Source organism: Rousettus aegyptiacus, unplaced genomic scaffold (assembly GCF_014176215.1).
Source record: "Rousettus aegyptiacus isolate mRouAeg1 unplaced genomic scaffold, mRouAeg1.p scaffold_m13_p_4, whole genome shotgun sequence".
Taxonomy (NCBI): Eukaryota; Metazoa; Chordata; class Mammalia; order Chiroptera; family Pteropodidae; genus Rousettus; species Rousettus aegyptiacus.
In genome coordinates this window covers 75627385-75650721 of record NW_023416307.1, presented here as the reverse complement: position 1 = coordinate 75650721, position 23337 = coordinate 75627385, and the positions used below count along the sequence as shown (strand labels likewise).

Genomic DNA, 23337 nt, shown 5'->3' with positions numbered 1-23337 from the left:
CCCTGCCCATGAAGAAGTAAAAGAAGTCCCATGTCTTAAGTGCCTGGAAACTCTGCTTCTCACACAGGTAATTAAAGCTGTGGATGAGGGCTACCGACTGCCACCCCCAATGGACTGCCCAGCTGCATTGTACCAGCTAATGCTGGACTGCTGGCAGAAAGACAGAAACAACAGACCCAAGTTTGAGCAGATCGTCAGCATTCTGGACAAGCTAATCCGGAACCCAGGCAGCCTGAAGATCATCACCAGTACAGCAGCAAGGTGACACATTAGAGTTTGCTTCTTGCACTCATTCTGAAAGGAATGTATTGTCTAATTTTTTCCCCACTCCCCCAACTGTATTTTTTTGATACTTATATTCCTCAAGATTGAAAAGACATTTTTGTTTCTTTTTAAATCTTTCAGAAGGAAGCTCATGCCATTTAATGATAATGATGAAATTCTGAATTATTTTTAACTTCCACTTTGACTAGAAGTGAACTTACATTCAGGCTCATTTTAGTCTTTGGAAAATAAAAATCCAGTACGCATAGCTTCTTTTCACTCCAAAGTAGTGAAACAAAAAAGAAATCAGACAAACAAACAAACAAATGGTAATTTCTAGGAGTGCTGAGGAATTCTAATGAAGTCCTAATTTATTCCACATTTAAAATAAATCTTCAAAAATAATAAAAATGCTTCTATAACACTGCAATGGCTAAGAGAATGCAATGTCCCCCAACTTAATTAAACAAATATTTGTACAACCACATTGTGTTCCAATTACATTGTTAGATACCACCAAGGATAAAACTAAGAGTAAAATAACTTCAGTGTTCCCAAACAGCAACACAAATGCTGATACATTATAACTATAATGCCATCCAGAATGAACAATGTATATTAAAGTTTATGCATATTCCATTAAGAATCACTGAGTTCTCTTAAAGGTTTTTGAGAAATGTAAATGAAGGTGTACCTACAAAGTGTAATAGAAGAAATAAGAAAGGTGAGATAAATTTTCTCAGGTCATATGAGAAGAAAAGGAGTGTTAATATATTTGGTGTTTCTCATTGTATAAGTAAGAGAAAAATATTTCTTTTATATATTGATGATGTGTGCTCTTGTAAGTAAATTACATAATTTTTAGTAAAAGAACCTATACTTAGTGTGCACATAAATCCACAGTATTAAGTGATATGTATCAATACTGTATAATGATGTTGTACTGTGACTCATATGTAAAGGCATAATACAAAGCTTTACTGAAAGGAGTTTTCTTATTTCTTTTATGCACATCTGCTCTCTTTACTGACAATCACCAAGAGGAATGACTTTCAGATTGATAGAGAACTTATTAATGCACTCTATGATAGAGTATATGATTTTGTATCCTAATAGGAATATTATATTGAATATTATATTGAATATTTATGGTCCTGTTTTTACATTGTATTTGAATAAGATGACTAAGAAGAACCCAGACCAAAGTCTAAATATCGATATATGAGAATTATGATTATTTGTTTGAAATAACATTTAAAGGTCACTAAGATTGAACTTATTGATATACCCTTAGTAAGTAAAACTACCCATAACTTATCCTGTAGGGGTGAATCTCTGTTCTAAACTTCACAGAGAGAGACTGTACAGACTCTTTTGAAAATCCACCTGACAATTTAACAACTAACAGGATATAACAAACCTGCCCTTCCCTGGGCCATATGGTCCTCATTTTGCACCCTGAAGCCATTTCTTTTGATCTTTACTCAATGGCAATCATAGCAAAAAAAAAAAAAAAAAAAAAAGAAGAACATAATTTCAATTCTTTCCATATCATAAAAAAAAGGCATTCAAACCATTTCCACAGGATGGCATTAGCAATATAAAGACTAACTCATATAATATGATCTAGGGATATTTAAATCCAATTTTATGTGGAAAAATAGTCTTAATATCAGATCAAAGTATGTCAGGATATGTCCTAGCATCCAAATTTTAACATACTCCTTAAATTCACTTTTCCATTCTTATTGAAATATATTATATATTTATCCTAATATATATTCTTTAATAGTTGAATAAATTTTATATATTTTGTCACAATGAATGTTATTTTTGGGAAAACATAAGTATTTTTCTAAAAAAGTATTATCCATTTTAATTTACTACATATAAAAGCTCTGGAAATTGTTTTTATGTGTTTACTTATTGACATTAAAATACACAACAGGGTGGAATGTGTTATAAACTTATTAGCAACAACCTCTAGTTGTCTATAAAGATGTTAATTTTTTTCCTTTACAAAATTTGCTTGTCTACTTTTGACAATTCTTATTTCATCCTTTTTCTTAGCTGATTAAACTCATTTCCTTTCACCTTTAATTTTCCAGTGATGCCCTTGCCACATGCTTTATTGCAAAAATACAAGCTATCAGATGGAAAATTCTAGCAGCAAAATAAAAACTTACTAATGACCCTATCACGTCCTTCTTTCCTCTAATTGCAAGAGAGGAATAGAAGAAGTGTCCCTTTACTTGTCAGAAGCAAATATCTTCTCTCTCTTTCAACCATCTCCCCTCTACAAATACGCACATATGTAGGCACTTTCTTTATGCAGGATTATTGTCACTTAAATATGTTTTATTGCATTGTTTCTCAAATTTCCTCCATGATAAGAATTGCTGGGGAGAACTTATTACATGTACAAGTGTCCAGGTCTTTTTCTAGCTACTCATTCAGCATCTTCAAGAAAAAAGACTGGAATTTGGATGAATTTAAGACATTCTGTTTGTCAGCATCACCTCTATTTGTCTCACATCTCTGCCAACTACTTTTTTATTTTTCTACCACCCTTCACAGCTAAACTTCTCAGGAGTCTAATAGACATCTCAAAATAAATATTTTGAAATCTTTTTGTTTTCTCTGGATACCTTCATCCTTCTCCTGTCTTTCTAATTTAGTTGAATATACCAGTACTTATTTATTTGACCAATGAGGATCAAAAAATTCTTGGCACCATTTTCTTGCTCTCCACATTATTATTCGGTTGATGACTGAATCAACAAATTCCATCTACAAACACTCTCTTCTATGACGTTTTTCCCCTTCTGACTTAGACCACTGTAGTAGCCCTCTAAGATGCTCCCTGCTTCCATTCTTGCCCTACTCTAAGCATCATTTCCTATAGTCCTTGTAATTTCTTTATCAAAAAACTCTTTGATAGATAGATGATAGATAGATAGATAGATAGATATAGCTATGATTTCAGGCACCTGTTTATAGCCAACCTTAATTTCCCATAACACTTAGAAAAGAATCTAGACTCTTTTTAATAACTTAAATAGTCATGCTTATTCAATGTCATTTTTTAATTCAAATATTTATTTATTCATTTTTTCAACAACTATTTATTATATGCCAATCTACTATGTGTTAGATATGGGTAGAATCTAGAGACCAGTGAAGAAGACATATGATTTCTGACATCCTGGAGCTTACATTATATAAGATGCGCAATACACAATAGACAAATACAGATTATAGGAAGGAAATAAATAGATGGTTGTGAGAGATAATAAAAAGGTAGTTAGAAAAGATCCAGCCCTCTGAGAAGTTGATAATGAGCTGAGACTTTAAGAAAGAAAAAGAGGGCTGTGCTTAAAGAATACCCCTGTCCAAATCCACTCCCCCAAAAAAGTAATCTTGGCATAGGAATAAGAAACCGCAATTGCATTTGGAGGGCTCTAGGAAGTGGGCAGAAAACTGAAGAAAAGTAGGGTAAGGGAGAGTCTGTCATGAGTCTGAGAAAGCAAACAGAAGCCAGAGCACTTAAAGCTCCCCAGGCCGTGGTGAGGCTTTGGAATTTGCAATACATGAGGAATCTATTAAGGCATTTGAAGCAGAGAGGTGACATGATTTAATTTACACAACTGGTTTCTGCAGGGAGGGGCAAATGTGTGAGGAGAGAAGAGTTTCAACCTTTCAACCTGTGCCACTTTCACTTAAACAACTTAGTCTCAGTGGCTAACTTCCAGTTCCTTCAGGAAGCCAGAGTATTTCAGATATAAAGACAGTAGCACATGAAGTTCACTTGGCTTAGATTCTCCTTTTCACACTTCTTCCTTAAGGCAGTAGCCTGATAGATAATTTCATCAGTTAATAAAAGATTTAATGTCATCTCTAGAAATCCACATTTTTATCCAGGAGGAAAAGGGGGACACTGAAGATACTTAAGTGATATATTGCACTCAACCTATGGAATAGTTCTCTGGCAGCTATACCTAAGAAGTACTGAAAGGGAAGAAGTTCACAATAAGAAATTTGGAGGTGATTTCAGTGTCTCATGCTATCATACAGCAGAGGAAATAAAAAGATGTGAATTCAGAAAGTTTTACTGAAGTATTTATAAGACATGGTGACTAATGAGATGTGCAGAGTGACAAAGTATCCAAGAGGATTTCCAGATTCTGAACATGGAGGACCACAAGAAGAATGCTCTTATTGATAATGGTAGGAAGGGCAGAAGGGACAGACTGCAAGACAGATAAGCATTCTGGACACAATGAGACCAAGTCCCACTGGAAACTTGAAGTTCCCATCTCAAGCTGGGGAAGGCATTAAAATCATATCCAGGCATAAAATTTAGAGCACTGTCTCTGCAAAGATAATAAAAGAAACCACAGTCAGAAACATGTCTAGTGGGTACAAATCCTCAATATTTTAATGCTCATTTTCACCATGAATGTATCTATTTTTATTTTTCTACAATTATTTTATTTCTAATTAAAATTCTCATATCCCATGGATTATCAAGAAACTTTAATTTATGAATAGTGGAGGGTGTTGGTTCATATAGGTTAACACTGGTATATCCCTCATCCCAATGTGTCAGGTTCCACTTTTAAGCTTCTCTTTGCCACTTCTGTGCCACCCAGGGATCCAAAGAGATTTTGAAACCTCTAAAAGCTTCAGTTGCTAAGTCCAGAATTCACTAACTCAAGTGTCTACAGGAGCCAAGAAGCTAATTGAAATGAGTGAATGCTTCTGTCATATATAACTAGGTATGTTGGTAGCCAATGGAGATTTCAGGCTTCTTATAAGGCGATTATAGAGCCAATTAGTGCCAGTGAATGGTAATCTTAGAAGGAAGAAAGTATGGAACATTAGTCGACATCTCAGAACATTAACCCACTGCACAGACTCTCACTCAGAGAGAAAGAAAGTGTCTCTATTTAGAGCTTTGGAGAGCAGTACCAATTATAGAGCAGAATATGAAATGGAAAATAGACACAATCAGAGTTAGGAACAAGACTTAGACTACAAATAACTACTGCTCTTGGAATTTTCCAAAAGTGCAGACAGGTAAGAGAGAGAAAAAAAAGACAAATGAGGAAAAAAGCCTTTCAATGAAGCAAAAAGAGGGACATTGGGTTCTTTTTAGAGAAATATTTTAATTCTTTTAAAGTGATAGATGAGATACAAAATTTTAAGAGGTTTAGTTATAGTTGGATGATGAAAAGAAAAAGGCAATTTGAACATAGTGTTTTTGAGAAATTTAGAAAGAGAAAAAAAAAGCATGATCATAGTAGACATGTGTAAAAGGATAAAAATAATAAGCCCCCTCATATTTTTTTTAAGAATCAAATAAATCTTTCTCAAAGAAGTTCTTCATAGAAAATGGTGCTATATAAATAAATGAAAAATGGTTTTACAGTAACAAATTTTCTCTTACAACACATGCATTCATTATACATAAAAGAGAAATAAGCAAATTTGTTTAAGAAAACTGTTTTTGCAAGACTAGTTTTATAATATAGTTTCTACTTTAAATAAATTGGCTCATTACTTTTATGAATGCAGGTAACTTAAAAATAAAAAAAGCCAAATAAAAAAAATGAGAGATGAATTCATTTCTATGAAGGCAGTAAGATATCCTTTTATTTTTGGATATTTATATACATACAAATGAAACAGAGAAATGACTTGTTCTTTAAAGCCATAATATTTTCATACTTGAGGTCATTGGATTCTTCAATATTATTGTAAATGTATAGAATCTGAATTCTTGGCATAAAGAATTAAACAATATATTTAATAAACTTAGAGTGAGGTTCTAAAGCGAAGGCAGCTGAAATGGAATAAAGACTTAATATATTTACTATATTTAAAAGGAGGTTCTGAAGACCCAGCTATACATAATTAATTAAAATAATTTTAAATATATTGTTTCCTTGAATTGATCATTAACGTTGAAGAGATTTATTTTTATTTACTTGCAGGATAAACAGAAAAAAGTAAATAATACTTCCAATTTTTTCTGTTAATGACTTTAAATTAGCCTTACAAAAATTTTTCTGATCTCTGAGAGTATATAATGTAATTCTTTTAGAGAATAACTGCTGTTTTGACAAATGTCTTTTAAGAGAAGTCTAACGACCAAAGAACTTTCTGCTTCTCAAAATGACTTTGATGTCCAATTCCGAAACTGACAGGGTGACTTCCTCCATTGAACAAATATAATATTGAACTTTTTAGAGGGAAGTAAATATACCAAATACTTAGGAATCTCATTTTTATCTTAAAAATCAAAGTAGGTAATTTTTAGCACTGAGAAATATTAAACCAGATGTAGTAGCTATAATTGCTAAACGTTTTGTCCTTAAGGCCTAGAGATAATTAAAATAAACACATTGACTTTATTTCTCTTTAATATGTTATTTATCTACATGAGAACTATATATATATATATATACACATATATATATATTTTTAGTTACTGATAACAATTAAATTCATTTACTCATATCTGAATTTTTAATGTTAGAGATAAAAAGATCAAGATCATTATAAATCTGCATTTTAAAAATATTGGCAAATACAAGTTTTTCTCCCTGAAATACAGTAAGTTGCCACTTGAAACAAACAAAAAATTATAGTGGTATAGCATAAATATCCAATATAATTGGTATCTATTTCTACTTATTCTTCAGTAGAATGAGTAAGAAGCATCTACTTACTCATTCAAAAAGTGTATTGATTATTATTTTTAATTCATGAAAACTAAAGCCCTTTGTAAACCAAAAGAAGTCTTCTTATGTTAAAAAATAACCAAACATTCAAATTAGTAATTTAGACTTCTAATGCAATATGAAATAAGGTCACTATGAGAAGACATTCTTAGATACCTGCAGTTACTTAACATTTGTTCCTCAGTATCTGGGCATAATTAGTACAGAACAATTTGTAGATAAAATAGGAGTCGATGGGAAGAAAATACATGTGTACCTTTTTAGTGCTACGGTGTGACAATCCATAAAGGAATAATTCACAAACCTAAATACAAGGAGGGAGAAAAAACGGGAGGAAAGTTATTTTTTTGCTTCCCTTGAGCAAACATGTAATTTCCATGATTTCTTTTTAATGACTGCGGTCCGCGGCCAGTAGGTACTGATTTATGAAAAGCTGTAAAAGATCAGGTGGAACTCTGCAGGACATCGTTTACAGCTGCGCGGATTGAAATCTATCTCATTTGTCCAGTAAAAGTGTGAGCTCACAGTGCACATCACCCAGCCTATAAATTTCCCTTTCAGACCCAATGTCTGGGGCTGGGTCTAAAAAAAAAAAAAAAAAAAAAAAAAAAACGCCAGCGCCTGCAGCTGCTCAAAAAGCCCACATTCCCTTGGTGCGCATGAAGAGACATCACAGGCTCTTCACAGTGAGAGACAAATTCCTATCCATTGATAAACTCTCCAGATGTCCTGTCCTCTTGGAGGAGGAAAGGAACCAATTTTTATTTGAATTCCCCAGAGAAATCCTGGGAGTGGAAAAATGATACTTTGCAGAGCTGGTTATTCTGAGGTCACTGGCATTGAAATTAGGTCATTTTTTTTGTCTTTATTGTACTTTGATTCAAGTAATAAATAGAAAAACTCAGTTGGGGTCATTCTAATCCTTAATACATACGTCCTGTTCTATTTCAATCTGTTTATATTAATTTTCTCTAAACTTTTGTTGAGTCTGGCTATAGTGTTGAGTTTAAAAATACAAACCATTTTGAATTGAGAAGAAAAAAAATCTCCATTTTGCTATTAGGCACACTTCATAAATATTCTGAATAAACGTCCTGGGGTTTGATTCCTCATACCCACAAACCATAAATAAAAAAGTATTGCTGTTCATGAGACCAAGAGTCGACAGGAGCCGATGTTAGATTCTATGCTACAGCTACCGTAGAAATCTAAGCTGTGGGTGGTGGTGGTGGGGGGGCGTGTGCGCGCACACGCGCGAATGCATGTGCGCGCGCATGCGCGCAGATAGTTATTATTTTATTGTCCTCTTTCTAGATCTTGCCCCATTTTTCTTATAAGATTTCCTCACATCTAATTTAATGTTATTCTTATCAATGTTATTTACTAAGACATTGATTGATCCAGTGGGTCCAATGTTATATTTAATGCTTGCTAGTGACAAAGGCTATTTCATTTATGATGGTCATCTAAAATAAACCAAAAATATCATGTAAGTTTTGGAACCTGGGTTGTATATCTCTTCATAATTCAAGTTCTTAAGAAAAAACAAAACGAGAGATTTTCAATTATTAAATGTTTTTTAGATGAGTAATTTTTTTAATCACATAAAAGTATTTATATCTATGTTTCAAATGAAAATAATTTATAAAAATTTATGTTTATGTTTTGTATTTTCTATATTCCTAAAGGAAAAAAATTAATGATTTGTAAAATAATGCCTAATTTTTGTTTCTTTCTACCTTTTTAGATAAGATAACCTCTGAGGGTTAGTTAAAACTAAACCACAACACATAAACATAAATTAAAAACTCTATAATTTAATTTTTTTAGTTATAATTAAAACACTTGAGGTAGAGAAGAATGAAGTACTTGAGTTTAACCTAAGGGAAAGAAGGTAGAAAAGTTTTCTGCTTTCAGCTGTCCTCCATTTCACAGATTTTTATCCTAAGGAGGAAACTAGCTATTGGTCTATATTTTCCACAGAGGATGAGTATCTAAGCAGAACCAAACTGTCACAGTACCATTTTTTCTTAAACACAGCATTATAATTTCATTAAAATTTGACTATTTTTATTAAATAAATTTAATATATCTAAATCAAAAGCCAGATGAATAGTCAATTCACACTTCTTTCATGTGTCCCCAACAACAGAACGCATGTCAACAGATTATTTAGATTTAAGAATCTTAACCTAACACTTAACATGTATCTTGTATATCAGGAAGTGAGTTGAAGAAATATCATCATCAATATAATAAAAATCTTCCAATTAAAAATTACTTTTAAATGTGGGTAGTGTTTGCTACTTAAGGACTTGCTTCACAGAGAGATTTTCTCATGAGAACATGAATTTTTACCACATATTCCAGATGATAATTGGTGGTTGGTATTTATAGATAAAACACAATGCAGTTTAACGGTATCCGAATTGTTTACTTTTTGTAAATTAATGCTATTTCAAAAAATATCATTAAAATTAGTACCTTAAAGAGCTAAATTCATTACTAAAGTAAGAAAAAATCCATGTCAGTATATTCGTCATTTGCTTTGGTGTCTTCTGACAACTAATTCTAAATGTTGAATTTAAACATTGAAAATGATAAATTCATTTAGGCAAATTATTAATTTTTTAATATATAAAAACGTAAAGTTCTAGTTTTAAAAACCCTAATATCGGGAACTTAATAATTTTTAAAAGTTTCAAGATCTCAATGCTGATTAAATTCAACTGCAATATCACAAAACATGAAACATTCTGAATAATAACTCTGGAGAGGTAAAAATCCAAATGTACCTTCTCGATTATCAGACAAATATTAGGTTATGATACCTTTACGGGATATTTAGTCATCTCTAAAACATCCACAGAGACATTTGGTCTACATCAAAGAGGTCCTAGAAATTTGCTAGCATATTAATGCACCATGCATCAGGAGATCCCATCTTCGACCTGTCCTTTGTGCACTTCTCTAACTGTAAGCTCTTCCTCAGAATGTATAGTTAATATAGATCCTGCTCTACTATATGATTTGAACCCCTACCCGTCTATCCAACTCCATGTTCCATTACCAGTTAAGCTACTGACGTAACAAGGGTTATTAACAGTATAGCCATAATGCAGATATTGGACCAAGAAAATGTGATAGCATTTTTATAAAATAACTTATAAACTAAAAGTATAAATAAACATTATGGGCTTTTTGAACCCAGGGACAGTTTTAAGAGGACAGACTTGAGAGGACAATCAACTGTGTTCCTGGTGACAAGTCTCAGTCTTATGAGTTAAAGAACAATTAAAGAGGTCACCGATGGCTGGAAAACATAGTTCAGGTTCCGTTTTGTGGTCTTCAGGGATAATACATGGTCTCTTTCGTTCCTCTTAAGTTCCTTTGATTCACTAGATCTTGCAATTGTTAACAATCCTAAAAGTTCCTCTTAGCGCTGACTTATTGTGTATTATAATAAACAGTCACAATCAATCAATTGATTGATCTATATATGTGTGCATGTGTGTTTGTAGAGAGCGTTTGTGCATATGTATATATATAAACTGACACATACACACACACACAATCCGTTTGTTATGAAGATTTCATTTATTGTTACTCATCTATTTTTCCCCATTCTTTTTATAATTATTATTTTTAATGACACTTATGACATTATTTAAATCTGCGCTGACTTTATGTCCTGCTGTAGGTACAGCCTAGGTTGTTTAAACTGTCTTTTAGACAGCAACTCTACAATATCTACAAAGGAACATCAGTGGGAAGGATTTAATATGGTAAACCAAATCCATTATCAAAGTGGACAGCAAATTATTCAGTCTGTCATGTTTGCTATATGGAATCTTAAATTGCCACCATCTTTGCTAATGGTTAAACACATTAAAAAATAAAAGTACTTATGGATATATTTATGCATTTCACTGGCAAAATTTCAATAATTCAAAAAACAGTCATGAGTGGAGAAGAGGAACACTGATACAAGACGATTATACAGGATTTTTACAAGCTGCCAACTTGAACAGATGAAGCCTTCATGGCAGATAAATTACACAAATAATATATAGCCATGCCACCCTGAACAAGCCCTATTCCATCTGATCTTGGAAACTAAGCAGGTTAGGGCCTAGTTAGTACTTGGATGGAAGACCATCTAGGAAGACCTGGTGCTGTAGATGTGAAAAATTAAAAATAAGGGATTATAAACCGACAAAGTCCTTGCAATCTGTAAGGTCAACCAACAGTTGCCTCACCTAAAAAAAAAAAAAAATGTTCCACAAATAAACAGAACAATGCATGAAGTCTGAAAGTTCCTGATGATGTTGGTGTACAATTTTGACATCCAGCAAATCTATTGACTTCTGATTTCTCCCATTGATGTTTTATTTTCTTGCAGGCCATCAAACCTTCTTCTGGACCAAAGCAATGTCGACATCACTACCTTCCGTACAACAGGTGACTGGCTTAATGGTGTCCGGACAGCACAGTGCAAGGAAATCTTCACAGGCGTGGAATACAGTTCTTGTGACACCATAGCCAAGATTTCCACAGAGTAAGAAAAGGTTTTATTCACTAAATTATAAATATTCATTAAACCTCTAAGACACTTTCTCGTTTAATGTTGAGGTGGGTCTTGGGTTTCTCCTCATAAATGACACCTTCTGGATTGATGCATGTTAATGTGTCTTCTTTTCTCACAATAGGTTCCTATAATAGGTGTCTTCACCGAATTATGACCTCCTTTAATAGACTAACAGATACATATCCATACTCAACCTCACAGACTGAAGCCCCTAATTTAAAACATAAGCAGATATAATGCAATAATTAGTATATACCAGCATTTCTGAATTTCTGTTATTTTTAACAAAAACTAACCTCTATAGAAAGATAAAGTGAAAACTATGTGGATGAGGGGAACACGTTAAGTCTAAAATCAGTTTTCACAGCTACTGAATAAACATATCATTTATTATCACGTGTCTTCTCTGCGAAGGATATCATACTTGAAAATGGAGTTATAAATAGGTTTAAGACATGACTTTAATGATTTTCTTGAAAGGCTTATATTCAGTTTAGAAATACAGAAAATCATAATTAATACGGTTTATGTGTTAAAAACCAATAATCGAGTATAGCAGGCTGTATTTCGTAGACATGACCCTTTTAGTAATAGGAATCCTTTGATATGAGAAACCCATGGGCTAAAGGAAAAGGGGTTTTCGAGTGAATCCAGGGAATAATTCATAAAATTCATACTGATTCACAAGGCACAGTAATTGGGAACTGGCAGTGAAGAACTGAAAACTGGAGTCTTCATCTCTCTGTGAATTAGAGCCAATTCACTTCCTAATGTAACTGCATCATTGTGTTTTCTTCTTTACAATGACTTTTCTTGAATGGGTGCAGTTAAAAATGGCTTTTTCAGCCATAGATCCTACAACTTTGGTGTGGTACCCATCTGGTCGAGACCCAAACCTCTTAATTCTAAGTCCTCAGGAGAATATTCTGATGGGTTCAGTTCTGCTTATAGATCGGCACCTTCAAAGGCATACATTTACCATGATATAATCATTTCTGTTCAAAAGATGTGGGTTATGAAAGCAGGAACTTGGCTCTAGGGGCCCCTTCTTAAGGAGAAAAAAGAAAACTGTTCCAAGGAAAAGTTTTTGTGTTGGTCAGATACACCAAAAATTGTCCACAATTTTGTGGCTTATAATATCTGTTTGAAAACTGTGTCCATCTTTGTTTCAGAGCCTTTTATCTTTCATCTTTGTTGCTTTAAATAAACTATTACCATCAAGTTCTTTTAAATCTTAACCTCTCTTACCAATATTTAAATATTTAAATGTTATTGAGTATTTAAAGACTTTCATTCTCATTCCGTCAATCACTTAAACAGAGTCAATCTGGAGAGCTACATTTAGATATCAAAAAAGAAAGTGCAATGTAAATAATAGAGATACAAGTACCTACCTAACAAATAGGTAAAGAAGTTTATCATTTATGGCATAAAACTCAATTCAGAAACACAAAAAGTTACAAAAGTACCTAATAAGATGAGTATATTACTATTAAAGAGAACTGTTCTTAGAAAATAAACTCATGCTAGTCTACATAACATGTGTTGGCATTATTGTTTAAAGGGAAATGTACTGTTTATTGAATAGAATTCTGAGCCAATCTATAATATGCTTTGAGTTTCTGTGGTAGTTATTTTGATTAGACACAATCCCAGGATATATTAATATATTTAAATATTTTTATAAATTCTTATTTTAGTAATATACACACTTAGGGTTATGATATACAAGACACCTGCCTTAGAGCACAGAAGCATAGTAGAGAACAAACACAAAGTTGAATATTTCTGCATCATTGCCAGATTTTCAAAGGCATAAATGTTTATTCTCAATAAAATATCAACACTCAGGTTTTAGATCACAAAACACCAAATTGAAGTATATGAGGCAGAACGTTATTAATTGACTGCTAGCTCACATTTTAAATATACTCAGACACTATAAGCTGTAAATGTTGTAAGAAAGCTATTTGCTTAAAAAAGTGAAATGGCAGAACTTGTTACATTTCCAACTTAGCAATGTATTTGTCTCAACAATAGTTTTGAGCAGTAAGCTCTTTTTGCTGTCTAGAATATGTTCGCTTAATTATTGTTATTATAATTATTTACATAAACTGTGAATCTACATTCAAAATGAAAGCCGACTTCTCCTGAGAGACTTAGTTCTTTAGGTCCTTCACACTGAGCCAGATGATTTCAGGTCTCTCAATGTTCTTTCTGCTGTCCTTTGTCCTGAATTCAGAGACAACATAGAATTAAGATCTATTGACCTAAATAAAACTCCTTGAAAAAAATTATTTTGTGTCTCCTCAGTACTTCCTACCCCTAGTTTATACTATAAAAATGAGAATTTATAAAAAATATTTAATACATAACAATTTGGGAAAGTCTAACAAAGCAACATTTTCACTTAAATGCTACAAAATATTTTAACTTGATATTTCATCTCTTCTTTTTCAGGCTCAAGTGTATTGTTGAATTTGATTCCCTTAACTTCCTTTTTTTGTGTGCTATCTAGACCCAATTCAGATATCATTTCTTTGAAAAAATAACTCTAGAGATTTTCCTAGAATAAGACAGAGATACCTAAAAATGATATTAAGTTTATTTTATTTTTTTCCTATCGAGACTATCAAGTCAAGGGAAAATGTCAATAGTGCTTCATATTCAAATAAGTATTAACTTATTTCAATTAGTTTAGGGATTTCATTTACATGCAAGCTACTCAAGTCATCTAATTTTCGAGTAAAATCCAGAAAATGTAGTTTTATTCAATAAGCATAACATATTTCTTAAAATTTTATTTCATAGCCTAAGGTGGATTTAGGAAGGTTAATGTGAGAAGGGAAGAGAGAGTGAAAAGGGGTAAAAGTTATCATAGATTCTGGAGAGACATTTAAGTGTGTAGAATGAATATTAGGCAGATTAATTGTTATATGTCATTATCCTGCACCCTTGGATGCCATTTTCAGTGTCATCACCTATCCCTTTGCCTTTGAAGTACCAGATAGCTTATTAACCTCTGGTCTCAATCTTGAGCTGCTCTTTAGTCTTGAATTTTTCCACCGCCCTTCTGAATAGGGTAGTCAAAACAATATAAGCATATGGAAGTGTTACTGAGACCACAGCAGCTAGATATTCAGAAGAATTTTGGACATGGCAGGATGATGCGTAGAAGACATTTTGGAAAGGGGAGAGAGAATAGAGAGTATATAAAAACACAAGTGAAAATATACCATAAAGAAATAATTACTTTAATGGTCTTTTCCAATATAATTGTTGACATTAATTATAAAAAAATTATGTATCTATTTGCTTATATTGGGATCTCAGACACAAAGTCTGAAACAGGTTTATGCAAAAGATTTTTGAAGAGTGCACCTAAGACATACATCTATAAAAAAGTGATGAGGGAGCATTGAGCTGAAGAAGACGCGACGCTTCCTGTTGAAACAAAATCCCTAGAGCTGAGATGGCTCCTTAGTGTTGTCCCAAACTGGTCTGTGAACCCAGTAGTATACAACCCTGGAGCATTCTTTTTTCTGCTATCCATGTTTATCATTTTGTTTTTTAAAGCTTATAAAGAAGGAGAAAATAAAGAGATAGAGAAAAAAGTCAATGAGTCATAAAATATATATGTAGTTTGGAAGAAAAATGATAGAAGGAAAACAAAAAGAGAGTGAGATCTATCAATTTGTACACATATATTTATACATGCCCTATTTTCTGACTCTATAGTCATAAACTGACTTTGATATAGTTTGAAGAGTTGTGGGGAAATGTTTTTATTCATCTTAAAAATAGATCTATGGTATATAAAGAATCACAATCCTGTAGAATACACATTCTCAAAAGCAGAGATAAACATAAAATAGTCTACATTACAGTAAGTAAAGATTTCATTATGCATGCTTACACAAAGAGTGACAAGCTCCATGTCACTCCCTACTAGACTTCCTGGAGCATCAAGGCAGCTGAAGAGTATGATTAGAGAGTACCTCAGGTAAAATATAAGTTGTCCACAGAGAACTCGCCTCTTAAATGGCAGCAGGGAGCGACTTGCAGGTCATCAGGAATTTCACCCTCAGCTCGGTTAATAGGAATACACCGGTTGTGGTTAATTTAATGCAGTAGATACTTAAAAAAATTACATCTAATTTCTTCTTAAAGGTTAATTAACTATTTTTTGCTTGCATACCTTATTGCCTAGGAACTCACTTCTTAAGAAATCAGTTCATCCATTTCTAAATAGTTGAAATCCCAATTTTATATTCTTTACTTTATGCTCAATATAGAGTACTCCCTTCTATGTGTGTTTATGTCTGTATATGTGTGTGTGTTTGTGTTTGCACATATGTGTTTTTTCTTCTTGCCATGCTCAATTTTTTCTGAAGTTTTTTGCCAAGTGATACTTAACTCCTATGTTAAATTTCCAGATAAATGTATTTGGACTATTGATTCATTCTTTTGTAAATACATATTGAGCCCCTACTAAACAATAGCCATTGTTCAGAGTGTGGATGAAAATCAGAGTCAAAGCCAATAAGAATCCCTGTTTACATGTAATTCACATTCTTGTGGTACAAGATGGAGCATAAAAAAATAATAAATTGAAAGAAAGGCAATATGCCGAATAGTGATAAATGAATTGGAAGAGGCAGATATGTGAACTAATTATTTGTTTTAAGAATATTTAATTAATCATTGGTATGTGTTTAAATAACTCTTTTTCTTAAATACAATTTTTATGTTATTATAGTCTTTATTTTTATATCTGGTTTCTGAGTTTAAGCTCTTTTAAATTTAATAGCTTTGATGAATAAAGATATTTTATTCTACTTTGGAAGAACTTTATATTTTAAAGCAATTGTTTCAGTTATCTATGTTTAACAACAAACTTCTTCAAAACTTAAGGTCTGAAACAACAACCATTTCACTGTGTACCACAGTGTTACAGCTTATAAATTTGGGAAGAGCTCTGGCAGGTGATTTTTCTGTTGTAGTGTTAGTGTTAAGTGAAGTGTTCATCTACTTTGAATCTAGTCTAGCTCGGGGGCTTGTATTCATTCTAGCTACATGGTTGTATTCATGTCTTACCTGGTGCAGATTGCTACATAGCTGAAATTGCAGACAAATCGCTTATGCATGGCCACTCCAATGTCTCAGGGTACTCAGATTTCTTATATGGCACCTTGAGGCCCAGAGAGTGTGTCTCAAGAGATAACAAGTGGAACCTGACAGTTTCTGAAGACCCAAGTGCAGCAACTAATACAGCATCTCTTCTGACATTCTGTCAGTCGAAGCAGTCTCTAGCTAGCCCAGATTCAAGCAAATGGGATAATGTCCCAGAAAGTATGTGTAACCATCTCCATTAGTGTCCTAGGGCTGCCATAACAAATTACCACAAACTTATTGGCTTAAACAACAAATATTTATTTTCTAACAGTTCTTGAAGCTAGAAGTCAGAAATCGAGGTATTGGAAGGGCCACATTTGCTCCACACTTGCTCTGAAATCTGTAAGGGTGAATCTTTCCTTACCTCTTCCAGCTTCTGGTAGAACCCAGCATCCCTTGGTTTGTGACAACATAACTCCAACCTCTGCCTCCATCTGTACGAGGATTTCTTCTCTGTGTTACTGTGTGTCCTGTCTATAATAAGAATAGTTGTATTCAATTTGGAGCCCACTCTAGCCCAGTATGATTTTATCTTGATCCTTGTCTTAATCACATCTGAAAAGATTCTATTTCCAAATAAGTTCACCAGGTGAGGTTCTGGGTGGATAGAAATTTTGAAGGGACACTATTTAACCTACTATATCATTTATGTTCTTCCATAAGGATAGAGGTGGAACGGCCAGGATATAATACACAGATGATGAAAAAAAAATTAAGTTCAAAGCACTGGGATATATGATTGTACAAGTGCTGCTACATGAAAATCTCATGCTTACATACTATCCAGGAAACCATGATTCTCACCAGACATTTTCTCTTTTTCTACAGTGACATGAAAAAGGTTGGTGTCACTGTGGTTGGACCACAGAAGAAGATCATTAGTAGCATTAAAGCTCTAGAAACACAATCAAAGAATGGTCCAGTTCCAGTGTAAAGTGCTACTTTTGGAAGGAAGTGGTGGCTGTAGAAGATATAGCATCACTCTGCAGACAGATCATAATGCTGGAAATACTGGCGGAAGTTTCAAGCCCAATAAGATACTCAGATATGAGTACAAATGCCTTAAAATGGAATTAAAAACTCTTTATTTTCCCCTATCATTTAGTGGATGGGTGGGTGGGTGTATTTTGTTTTGTAATTGTTTTTTATATTAGTTTATGGATTAAATTAAAACGTTTCAGCACGAAATGATGAAAAACTAGCTTAGAGCCATTGAATATCTACTGACTATGAAAAAACAAACAAGTGAATAACACAACAAACATGGTGGCTCTGTTTGCTAATAGCCACAAAAGAAAAGACTTGTGATATTTTTATACACAGAAGAAATCTGTAACTGGTATTTTTTTTTTTAAAGCAAGCAAAACAGAGGAGTTTATACCTCAAACTATCTGGCCATATTTACTACCTTTTCATTGTATTATTCTCTTTTATCTGTTAAAAGCATATAGAAATGAAGTCTGTAGTTTTTTTAAGTACTACACATTTTTAATTGTTAGCTTCCTTAAGTATTATTGTGTAAAAAAAATCTTAATGTTGAAGAAAAGTACATATTTATTTTCTTTTGAATTGTTTTTGTTTTCTATTTATGCCTTGATGATTTAATTTGGATTTGTTACAGCCAAGTGCCAAATGCTCTCTCAAATTGTCAGCAGTAGGAGACATGGTAAACTAGACATAGAGAATGACGTGGGTTTTTTTCCAGATTTTTGAGCCATCCACTTATATGTATCACCATCTATATGTATAAAAAGAAAGAAACCAAACTCTTTCCTATTCATTAACTAACCAAATCTCCCACAGTCTAAATTATCCATTTTTGTCTCACCATTTGTTATAAACTGTATGCTCCTAATTTAGTGTAATATACTGGCTTGTATGTAATGGATTCTCAATGACATACCTGCCCTACAATGGTACTTATGAAACCATTAACTCCATCTATTGGTAAAGAAGCTGTATTAGAGTTCTTAAATAGAAAGTAGCTACCCTGGAAAGAATTGAAACTTTATTTAGTTTGCTGCATTAATTGGCAACACAGCCTATAGACCAATGCATGAGTCAAAAAATCACTTGCTGACTGGCTTTGAAATATCACTCAATATCTTTGCTTAAAATTGTTGAGCTGTTTTTAGGAAATGATGATAACTCAAATAGTCATCTGTATCACTGAAATTTAGTTAAACTAATTTAACATTGTGATCATCAATAGCAGGTATTATCTCTAAGAGTCTTCCACTGAAATGCACCTGTTATAATTTTGGTGTATAGCTTAGAAGCATTTACTGAGCATATAATTTTCAAAATAGATGGTTATCTAGCAAATGTTCAAAATCTGTAAACAGTGGAAAGATCTCTTATTGCAGGAACTTAGACTTACTATTCCATAAAGGTCAAATATGCACATACTCAGTAATATTTGAAAAGATGTACCTGGTGGAGATCTAGCCACTAATGTATTGCGAAGCAACATTTTAGCTCTGTCTATATTTCTTCTAATGCTCATATGATTGTGTTATGGGAAAAAAAAATGCATACATAACAAGAATAGAATGAATAAAACAGTGCTGCAAACTTTATGTTCTCATGCAAAATGGAACATTATGTAGCTTACAATCACAGATCAAAATTCACAAGTGCTTATCTTTTGTAAATTTAGTGTCATAATGCTTAAGTTGTGATCCTTGATATATGAGATTATTTCTTAAATTTGGCAATATTCCTTATAATCAAATAATCTAACTAGAATTATGTATTGGATATATAAGAGCATGAATTTTTTTAAAAAACATATGTAATTACGAAATTAATCACAAATTTTACATAAACCAACTAAAAGCAGCTAAAAAACATTTTTGATCAAATATTTTGTTGTAAAACGTTAGATTGAGATCTGAGTCTGGTTTGAGTCTCATTTTATCTCACACTAGAATTTACTTTTATAGATACTATTCTGAACATACTCAACAAAACCTGTGCATTTCAAGAACTAATACAAATCAAGAATTATTGAATCTTTTTTCACTTAATTCATCCCTCGTGTCCATTTCAAAGTAGAGATTGTATACACAGTATATTGCTTTTCATTTTTCACTATTTTTCTATCTGACCTCTTATAAATTTACTTTACACAATTCTTACCCTGTACATATGTAAACATAACAGTGTACGATTCTTAACTGTGGAGTAGAGGTACTAGAATGCTTATGGCCATCTCTTTGTACAGGAACTGCATTGATTTTCAATAAACATGAAACCACATCTTCTTCATAATGTTATGTACCATATTATTGTTTTGTATCTTATATTTGGTTTACATATATTATTTATTTCTGGTAACTTGCCCAGATTATTCTGTCCTAAGTAGCAATTAAACCATGTATAAATGTGATATGATTGGCAGTATGTATTTACTTTACACTTGTATTTTCAAAACATTACTCATTTATTTTATGTTGTACAATGTAGATGGCCTCTTACTAATGTAAAATGATTTGTAGTGGAAACATTTATATTTTTATAATAAACATAATGAAAATATTTTTTACAGATTGGAATACAGAAGTGGTCTTTGAAGCTTTTAAAAATTTTATTAAATATGTGCTTATTTAAACAGCAAAATAATGAAATTTCTATGTCATGAAGAATGTGCTTCTGTTTCTTTTTTCTCCATTAGTGAAGAGGGATTTATGATATATAATCTACATTTTTTGTCTAAACCTCATTATGAGTAAGCTAGAATAATAATCAGTAAATATTTTCTTCATGATTCAAAAAACACTGTATTAGGCAGTTCTCATTTGATTACAAGTGACAAAAACAAATAAATTAGTTTAAGTGAAAAAAATTTTTAGTCTATGCGACTGAGAAGTAGATAGATAAACTTCCTAGCTAAGAGATCAGACACGGATGGATAAAATATAACTTTTATTGTTTGTCTTAAATAGTTAACTTAACCCTATTTTTCTACTAACTAGGTTAATTTGCAGATTTAATATTTTCAATATTTAAATCTTTTAAAATATTGCTATAGTTTACATAATGCTACATTGTAATCCCAGTTCCAATAGAAATTCTAGACCCTTATTTGGCTCACAAGCCCTATTTGAATTGCTTGGGAAATGAATTACTCAGACTGGCAAATACTCAGTCCTGTTCTTACCTTTGGAAATAGTGGATATAGTTAGGTGGAACTGATGATCTACAGGGATTAGAGGTCTCCGAGTGGTTTACATTCAAAAGAAAGTCAGAATATCATTTATGAAAAAAAAAAAAAAAAAGGAATTCTTGACAGGCCAAATAAAACAAATAAAAAAACCAAAAACCTATAACTGCAACACCTGATATTTTGTATAAAGTAGGTCCCTAGTCATTTGAAATCTACTTAAAGAAAATTATTGTACATGAAAACCAATAAAGCTAACTAAAAATGTAAGGCTAGATAAGTGAGCAAGACTTGAACAGAGGTGGAAGTATACAGGGAAAGATAATAAAACAGATCAGATTTAAGCTTTCCTTAAAGGTAAAAAAGCATTTGATCATGTTAACTGAAGTAAACATTAATTTGTAAGTAGATTAGTTAAATAAAGGAAATTAGGTAAAGAATAATATATTTATTGATTTAATAAACATGCCTTAAGCACCATGATGAGACAAGTATTTTGCTATCACTATCTACGAGTTACCTTATTTAATCTTTGAAACAATCCTGTGAATAGTAGATTTGACCCCCTTTTAATGGATGATGAAATCAAGACTCAGAATTCTTCCTGAGGTCACCCTAGTAACAGAAAAACTGATATTTCAAACTGGAACCTTCTTTTCCTGTGTCCTTTCCATAATATAATTGCTACTATAATCCAAAAAAATGCTCTGGGGACAGTGACAGTGGTAATTTTCAAAAAATAATTTGGGGAGAAGCTGTCAATGAAGTAGACTATATGATATTAGAAATCTGTTTTAGTGTTATTGCCATGAAGCTATGCACTTACTCTAAAATAGTGGTAATAGACTGTGAAGGATGGAATGCATACGAAGACACATAAAGAAAGGAGAAGAAACAGAATTTAAAAATATAATAGGAGAATGTTTAAAAGGTAAGAATCAAATAAAATATAGATCCTGATTGTTTGTGGAAATGATGGCACCACTATAGTCGAAGTAGGGAATAAGAAGTTAATTTAACATTATGAACTTGCCAAATTAACAGTGTTAGCTAAATCTTAATAAGTTCATAGGTATTGAAGATGTGAGTCTGAACCGATAGAAAAAAATTCAAAGGTAAAAGGTATTTCTGACAATGTGTAAAAATTTACATATCTTTAATTGTGATATACACAAGCATATCTTTATTTTGAACCACCTTTCTTAGATTAATGCTAGCTACTGTAATAGTTAAATCTCCAAATATCATTAGTTTAAAATTTAAAAAAAATAAAAATAAAACACACAATTTTAAACACGGAGTAACCCTAACTAGTTGTTTAGCCAGGTGGCCTAGCTTGCAATGATTCAGTTCCCATACTCTCTCCATCTGTGGAGAGTGTAAGACCCTGGAATCCTTTGCTTCCAGCCAGTAAAATCAAAGAAAGAATTATATGTGACAGATTTTATGAGCCCTGCTTATGAGTGGCACATATCACTTCTCTCTCCTTCTGTTGACTAGAAATCAATCATATTGCTGTACTTAATGGCAAGGGAATGTGGGAGAGGTAGTGTGCCTAAATAGTTTTCACAATCCATATAGCAATCTCTGACACAAGTCCTTCATAATTACCTATATGTAACACGTAAATGGCAGCTAATTCTAAAAGACTATTAAGGAAGCATCAGTTTCTTGCTAACTCCATCCATTTTTTATTCTCTACAGACAACCATTTTTAACTCTTTTCTGTCATTACTTGAATCCAATACTTCTAGCAATGGGCACTTGTGTCTGCTTTGGGCATGAACTGTTTAGATCTCCTTTAAAGAGAGAATGTACTAGAAGGAGAGCAATTAACAGACAACCTCAAGCTGCTGTGCTTTCAAAATTTCCAGCATAGTTTACACCACCCCATGGAACATGGTGGAATTACTAAAGCTGGACCATCCCTTCTCAAGTGATAGAATCCAGTAATGTGTGACCTTCATCTCATACTCTAACCATCCTGGCTAACCTTTTCTCAGAGGTGCACTGAAATCTGAGCTTCGTACCCAATCCTCCCTCCTTTGGGTTCTCCTTTCAGATGTCTTTCAGTCTGAAAGCTCCCTGTGCCTTCTTTTAGTACCTGTCCCATTTCTTCCTAGTCATTTCCACCAAAATTTTTGCAGGTCTAACTCCTTCTTGCTGTCTGCTCCTAACTTGAGACAATGACTCTTAAGGTAATTAACCTGGCAAGTAAAATATCATCCTCTCCTCTTCCCTCTATTTAATTTTTGATTGCCTAAGCCATACACCATTTTAGGAATGCTAATTTGTGTTCTCTGTCTCCCAACACAACCTCTGTTGGTCTCTCATCACTTCTCTAGATTACCAAAAAAAAATGTCCTAAATGATGCATCTGCATCCAGTCCTGATATCTC

The 23337-nt window shown here is 32.7% G+C and overlaps 1 protein-coding gene and 1 pseudogene across 5 annotated transcripts in view; both read left to right on the top strand.

Annotated features, from left to right (window-relative positions):
- EPHA3 (EPH receptor A3) overlaps nucleotides 1–20313 on the top strand; it is a 321817-nt gene extending 301504 nt beyond the window's left edge. For 4 of the 5 annotated variants that reach the window (XM_016145837.2, XM_036219075.1, XM_036219074.1 and 1 more), the window contains 3 exons: nucleotides 68–261; nucleotides 11413–11568; nucleotides 17602–17862. In XM_016145837.2, coding sequence (XP_016001323.2) covers nucleotides 68–261; nucleotides 11413–11568; nucleotides 17602–17707 — 456 coding nt within the window. In that variant the 3' untranslated portion in view covers nucleotides 17708–17862. Of the gene's footprint in view, nucleotides 1–67; nucleotides 262–11412; nucleotides 11569–17601 lie in introns of all 5 variants that reach the window. The other variant, XM_016145836.2, reaches the window with a different exon arrangement.
- On the top strand, nucleotides 11076–11194 carry LOC118602742 (annotated as a pseudogene).
- Nucleotides 20314–23337: the final 3024 nt, after the last annotated feature.